The 7,618-nt window shown below is 32.1% G+C and overlaps 1 protein-coding gene across 1 annotated transcript; it reads right to left on the bottom strand.

The window, feature by feature from the left end:
• Positions 1-331: 331 nt before the first annotated feature.
• On the bottom strand, positions 332-7,418 carry LOC124374012 (ras-related protein Rab-21-like). The gene is given in 3 exon segments (XM_046832316.1): positions 332-523; positions 525-539; positions 7,096-7,418. Coding segments are annotated over 3 exon segments (324 nt in total). The 5' UTR covers positions 7,243-7,418; the 3' UTR covers positions 332-361.
• Between the last annotated feature and the right edge of the window lie 200 nt (positions 7,419-7,618).

A 7,618-nucleotide genomic window follows, 5' to 3' on the forward strand; every position in this document is an offset into this window, starting at 1 on the left:
GAAGAGGGTATAGACAAATTGATTACCCCCTACAAGTGTTTGAAGATTGGTGGAAACTAAGTCGAAAAATAGATTAAGGTTTGGGCTTTCATGTAGAAATAATATAGTGTGAAAAACATTGTTTTATTTTCTTTTTTACACGCTACTTATTTTCTGAACACACCTTGTATATCAATATTTACTGAACAATTTGGTCAGTTATTTTTGTGGACAAACACATGAACATTTGATTAGCTTTATAATTACTACAATTTGCTAATACATATTCTATTCAACATTCAAACTTTTAATGTTTGGTAATGATTTAAATTTAAAAATTTTATAAAATTAATCATTAATTAATTTGTAGCAAATATTAATGTCATCTTACCTTCTGGAAAGAATCCTCATCAGTGATGTCATATACTAATATAGCACCATTTGACATACGATAATAAATTGGTCCTAATGCATGAAACCTCTCCTGGCCTGCAGTGTCCCATATTGCCAAATTCACTCTCTTGCCCAAGATATTCAACTTTTTTATTTAAAAAAGAAGCCTATAACAGAAAATTATGTACTCCTTTCATTATATATATATATATATAATGATATATATATAATATCAAAATTTTCTTATTTAATAAACATACAATGAAAACAATAACTAACACTCTTGAATTAGTCACCATAGTTAGTTTTTTTTATTACGATGAAAATTTAATAATATCAATTGCACTTATTTTTCTACAGAAGAATACCAAAGCAGATTAAATATAAACACAACCTATTGCATATATAATTATTATTTCATGGTTCTAATGGTCATGGAAAGCATGGTTTCAGATGGTTCTATAGGTGAACCGCTAATAAAGAAACCTGCGCAGAAGCAAATATTTGAGCAGCACAGCGCAGGAGGGGCCCCCCTCCGGAGGGGGGGAGTGGCGAGTGGGCGGAGCATCTTCTTGTCAGCTGTTTAAATCTTGTCTTGCTCGCGCCATATTGTTTATACTGCAGTTACTTACTTGGACCGTTCAATTCGAACGAGTCAGTCAGGTGAACGAGTGATCCGGATCGGAGTGTTTCAAAAGACCCGTTCACTTTGAAAGTTTTGTTCAATTTGGCCTCGCAACTGAATAAATTTGATACTTTTTTCCAAATCAGGTGAAATGAAAAATGAAATGAAAATGGTTTATTTTCTTAAAAATAGTACAATAAAACACATATACACGTTTTGCAACAAACGTAAGCAAATATATAGCCTACAATGTCTGAAATCATGTATCAGAGTGTAACAATACGGTACTTATACGTAGTTAATTATTTCTTATTATAATAAACATTGCATTAATTCTATTTAATTCAATTAAAATTTGAAAGAAGAAGAGTAGTATAACCGGGATGAGTCTACATGGGCCTAGGACCTGTGCGTAGGCTCTGGTCATAAATATTGGAACTCAAAACTAATAATAAAACGAATGATTTTATAAGTAAAAAATAGTAATTTAGTAATTTTTGATATTAATAATGGTTTTAGAATTTATTTTTAATCCGGCTGGATGGCAATGAGAACAGTGACCACGCAGGCAATTGATGAGTCACATTGATAATGATACGTAACCGAGTTATAAACCTAGTTTTGCTGCACTGTCGTATGAAGTATTAGTTATGGTAATTATAGTGAAGGGCAGACTGAATAACAATAAATAGCGAGGAAGGGTTAGAAGTTCAGCGATAACAAGGGACAATAAGTCTATATACTTCTTCGCCATCTAACGATAGTAACCCATTGTTCACGCGTTTTTTAAACCAGTTAAGATTAGGTAATTGCAACACAGAAGCAAAGTTGTAACTCAAACACACGTTACGGTACAAAACTTGAGAAATATAATACAAATTTGTTACGCTGAATGTTTTTTTTAATATAGAAACTGTAATGACGAATTGTTGCGTGTACCGTGTGTTATGAGTATAAGTTGTCAAAGCTAAAAGAGTATGAAAATTAATGTATAAGTAAATAAGAATTATTTTGAGTAACAAATGTCTTATAGTCATTAGTTCTTCCTCGAAGAAAGTTAATTCTAAAGAATATGTTGTACTCTTAAAAAACATTATTTTTTAGTATTGTTTTTTGTTAAAAAATTATTGGCCCAAGAATAGTTTTGAAAGCAGCACCATGGACTACAACACCAAATGAAAGTTGGGATTGAACGAAAGCAAAATAGACCACTTTAATTTCCTTATCTGTGAGTACTTCTCGTAATTGTCTGAAGGCAAAAATGTACTTGTGGATTTTATTTGTCAAAAAATGAATGTGTTTTGATACATTCCCATTATGATGTGATTTTTTAAAATATACTTGCAGGTATTGAATCGTGCCCAAGAGCGAAATTTCCTCTCAAACTGGATACGTAACATATAACCTCTTGTAACAGTGCGTAAGTTAAAGGTCGAATGAAGCCTATAAGATCTGTCTTCGAAAAAGATTGTTATATTTGAGCCATTAGAGTTCGCCAAGTTCTGACCCACATTAGTAAAGAATTTATTAAATTCGTTAGCTACTTCAAGCTTAATTTTGTCATTGAATAATTTGGTAGTTGGCAAATATTTATTTAAGGAAGAAACTTTGTTAACCCCTCTATCACTCAATTTAATTAAAACCCCCAAAACATATTTAAATCCTCATTAGCTTGGTCGAATTTATCAAAAAAATAATATTTTTTTAATCGCTTTAAATTTCTGCTTACAATGTTCCTGCAATTGACATAGCGGGTTTTAAGCTCCACATTAAATGGTTGCTTTTTCACTAATTTACGTAATTTATCTCTTTGTCTTATAGCATGAACTAAATCTGAAGTAATCCATGGTTTTAGCGTTTATTGACCTCGTTTTATTTATTCGATTGTCTATTGAAATTTTAATAACATTCTGTAGTTGTAATGTAAAAACATTAACGTTAGTGCTGTTAAAAATTGATTGCCTATTAGCATTTAAAAGATCATCATGTGGTCGATATAGGTGCGATGTGCAGGGTCGATCTGAGAGGAGGCGTTCTGTGTAAAAGTGTGCTTAATATTATTTTAGTGACTCAGCCTGGGTATTATGAAAAGTGGTGGTAACTTAATCGATTAAATGGTTAAAATGTGTTGTTATTTATAAAAATAAATTATTTTCAAACATTTGCAATGTGTCTGTTTGATGTTTAGTAATTTATCGAAACATTTGTAGTGAAATAATCTTATGATAAATCAAAGGCATATAAATCAACCAAGTCCATTGTTCGTAAGTATTAACGTTTAAAATATTTAGTAATGCATATAGTAACATACAGTTAATTTTTGTTAATCAGTTCTAATAATAATATATATTTACATTTACTAGATTCCTAAAACAATATATTTATTGTTATATATCTATCCATTCACTGTAAAATATGTTGTTTCTTCCTCTATCCGAACACATTTTTGCAAGCAGATCCTTTCATTCACTTGGTCATTACATCCAGTCGTTCATTTTGTTCAATCAACACGATGACCGGTAAATCACGCTCTAGCGGGAAGGCTTAGTAACTCTGTACTAACCGGTTCAACTGAACGGGTCGCAGCAGTGAACGATACCGACTAAGCGGGATTAGTCAGCTGATTTTATTAGATTGAAATAGAGTGAGCGCCGAGCAGTGGTGGGGATGCTTGGAGGGGCGGCGAAGGGATATTTACCCCACCCTGCGTGAACTCAAATCAACCAAGGTTTTTTTGTTAGCGGTTTACCTATAGCATTGCAAGACTTATTAAAAACCCAACAAATAGAGAAAGTGTTTTAATTTGCCTAATATTTTGGGGAATAGTTTTTCAAAGTGTTGTCTTCCATCTAACTTCTCAGCATAGAAGTAAAAATTGCCAAGAAGTGCAAGCTTTTTTCCCAATAGATAACAGAATCAGTGAATTTTCGAATTACAGTCAACAATGGAATAGATTTAACAGTGGAAAATTGTATTCACTTGAAGCACATATTATGGAGGAGAAATTAAACTTATATATGTAGCCTATACACATATTAATGCCTATACACATAGTAGCCTATTAATGGTTTCTTACATATACACTAAACAACAGAATATTACAGACACTGTCACATTTTAGAGTAAAAAACAGTGGTAAAACAGGTATAAACTCTGATAACACAGGTTGACAAAAAGTTTTTCTTGGCTATAAAGTTCAAAACTTCCATTGAAAATAGCCTAGGACATATAGTTTTCTGTTAGAGAAGAATTTCTGTTTGGCATACAATTAAATTTTGTATGTTTTTCAAATAATTTATTTTGGATAAAAACAGACTTGCTGATGAATAAATTAGTAAGGATATGACATTTGTTTGTGTAATTTCATCAATATAAAAAAAATAGCATCAGATAAAAACTAGATTTTGTCCCATTCAACATTTATTTTTTCCTTTTCTGTGGCGTTAAATCTTCTTTTCTCAAAAAACCAAACAGTAGCCCCCCATCATCGCTGGATCTCATCGGCCTTGGTATCTCATTTCCAATGTTCTGATATCTTAGTGAAAGCGTTCTCCCTGCTCATTACTTACTGCACAAAGATTTGCAGGATAAAAGTCAATATGGGTGTGTTGAAAATGTATTTTTAGTGACACCCCACTGCTTTCTATGTTTTAAAAAGATTTTTGAACATGAATTTTTGCACTTGCATCTTTTTTACTGCCCAGAAGACCTTGAACCACTTCGACAAACAATGTCCAAGCTGAAAGTTTCTTTTTGCTAAGTTTTCAGGATCTCAAATTACTTTTCTGATGTCCGGTCCAGTAAAAAACGCCCTCCTTTAGTTTGGCTCAACCTAGGGAAAAGGTAAATCCAAATGCATGAAGCATGCTCTTTTTTTATATCTATAGCCTTTACAAAATTTTCACAACCCAATCTTGATATAAAGTGGGGGAAGAAGTATTTGCTTAGGGCTAACTAGGGTGTTATTAGAAACATTTCCTTCACCTGATAAATAAGTTTTTTTGGCCATTTTCTTTTCAGAAAATGCTGATCCAGATACAGCAAATGGCATAGACCTTCTATTACCTTTCATCCATTGAACGAGAGTGATGTTGCAGCTGACATAACAAACATGAGAAGCCCAATGTTTCTCTTGATCTCCAATCTTGCACCCAAAGTATAAAAAAATATGCTTTTTTCACATCTTTAGTCGTCAGCCTTTCTTGAATTTTCACTAAAGACTGGCCACATACATAACAAAACTTATCAGATGAAAATTTTACAACCTTCTGCGTGATATATCTGCCATTGATGACAAATATAAAAGAAAACCCACACAATTTAAACATTTCTGGTGACCTAAATAACAATTTTATGCTCCTAAGTTATCAAACATAACAAAAATGATAAAATGATTCATGGTTTACACTGTTGACCTGTGTAATTGCAAAAGAAGCTGAATATAGGGCAAAGATTTCGTCACTTGTGACCACAGTTGTTTAAAATTGATTACAGTAACATTATCTGCCAACTTCAACACTTACGTTTTAGCAGTAGAGTGTCAACATTTTTTTTAAGGTGTACTGTCTGAACAGATGCAGTTTTTCTCTTCCTTACAATTTGATGGCTTATTTGTCATTATTATCTTTATAAAATGATGTTCATATTGGGCATACAACTCCATATGTGATACTTTATCTTATAGTACGAAAATGTCATTTCTTGGTTAGCAGCATGAATATTGGTGTCCTTTTTTCCCCAGCTACTGCAGAGGCATAATTGTACTGTTACTCTTAAAGGTTCTTTGATGCCTTTCATACTTGGAACACAATCTCCACATTCCACAGGACTGAAATTGTCATGCAAAAACAGAGGTTGGACTGCAATTATTGAAGCCCTTAGTCATCATTGATAAAAAACTTAAAACTATCTAAAGCATTTACACCTAGGTGATAAGGCCAAATTTGGGATTGATCTTTCAACTCAGATGTCATCCTACAGATGCTATGTCAAAGACAATGTAATGGTTCAAAAAGTGGAGGAATTACTTGTTGGAACTTAACTGAATAACAATTGGTTGACCTGCAATAGGTTTCTGAACTTTAACATAACACCCAATGCTCACAAAAATAAACACTTGATATCTATTACTCAGTTTGAAGAGACATTGGACTGTTCAATGAGGAGTATACAACAAGAACTTCTTGTTCCATGAGCAACACCTGCTGGTCACCACTAATCTGACGTTATCTCCTTTTTTTAGGAGGAGCAAGAAAACATAGAGCAAAGAAAGTATACAAAATGTGTTACAAGGGAGTACGGTTAAAGAAAAAGGATGTAAATAGTGTGGCAAGAAATATGTCACAAGTATTGACATTTTTTAGTGATTGTTCTGGAAATTAATTTTTGTATTATAACAATCTAAAGTTGCATAATGTTTGTGTTATATTTTAGATTAAATATGATTTAATAAAATAGAGTGAAATTCTGGTGATAGCTGCTGTTAAATCACATTTCTCATCAGATATATAGCGATCACCAGTTCTAGGGTTAAGACAAAAGTGATTTGAAGAGTTCAGCATCTCCTTATTGTTTCGGTAAAGCCAACTAAAAGTTTTAATAATCATGTTTACAGTTTACAAACAGAACCTTGTTTGCTAGTAAAACAATATAATATAATAGTTTTTAATTTGATAAAATATTTATTGATTAATTAGGGACGCCCAATAGCAAAATATAAAACCAATATGAGTGATAGTTTTGTGTTTGAATAAGAATAAAAAGCATTTGGTAAGCCTAGTCTAGGCTGTCTATCGCAATTACATGTAGAGATTCAATTATATTAACACCTGTCTGAAATCAGCTATAAAAATGTATATCGACAAAAATAGTCCTACATATAATGTGCATGTAGTGTATTTAATTTTTGGTGCTTTTTTAAACAAGATTAAATGCTTAGTCACAGCAAAATATTAAAATTCAACAAAGTATGCAAGAGGACTGTTTAACCAAATTACTTCCCATTACATAATTTTTTATTGGATCATTGTGCTTATGGCTTATTGTACAGTTAAGCAGCCTACAATAAACATGACAAAAATAATACATTATCAACAAACCTGAAGTGTAGTTATGTGTCTATCATTAAATTTATCTTCCACATATCTTAAAACAACGGAAGTTTTTCCAACACAACCCTCTCCTAGAAGTACCACCTTAAAGCTAAAATTATTTGCACTTCCACTACCCATTGGTGAATTCGCCATATTATGAGCTATAAGATCAGAATATGGTTTTCAATAATTATGAAATACACTTAAATAAAAGAACCCAAAATTTTACGCATGTTTTGTAATACTATTCAATAACAACACAACTTTCCAAATTTGTCTCCTAACCACACTTAACTACACTGACACTTGCGAGATGCTATGCGACTCAAAGACATCTGACAATGACAGTTTATAAACATAGACCAGCTGGTCTTTTATACAATGATACCAAAGAGAGAAAAGGTATTTGTCAAAATATAATTAATATAAGATTTAAAATGTATTAAAGAAGAACAAGATACTATTATATAAAACTATCCTAAAACCTGTATGGACACATGGTGTGCAAATATAGAGTACAGCAAAGCAA

The sequence above is a fragment of the Homalodisca vitripennis genome, unplaced genomic scaffold (assembly GCF_021130785.1).
Source record: "Homalodisca vitripennis isolate AUS2020 unplaced genomic scaffold, UT_GWSS_2.1 ScUCBcl_7001;HRSCAF=14497, whole genome shotgun sequence".
In the NCBI taxonomy this organism is placed as follows: Eukaryota; Metazoa; Arthropoda; class Insecta; order Hemiptera; family Cicadellidae; genus Homalodisca; species Homalodisca vitripennis.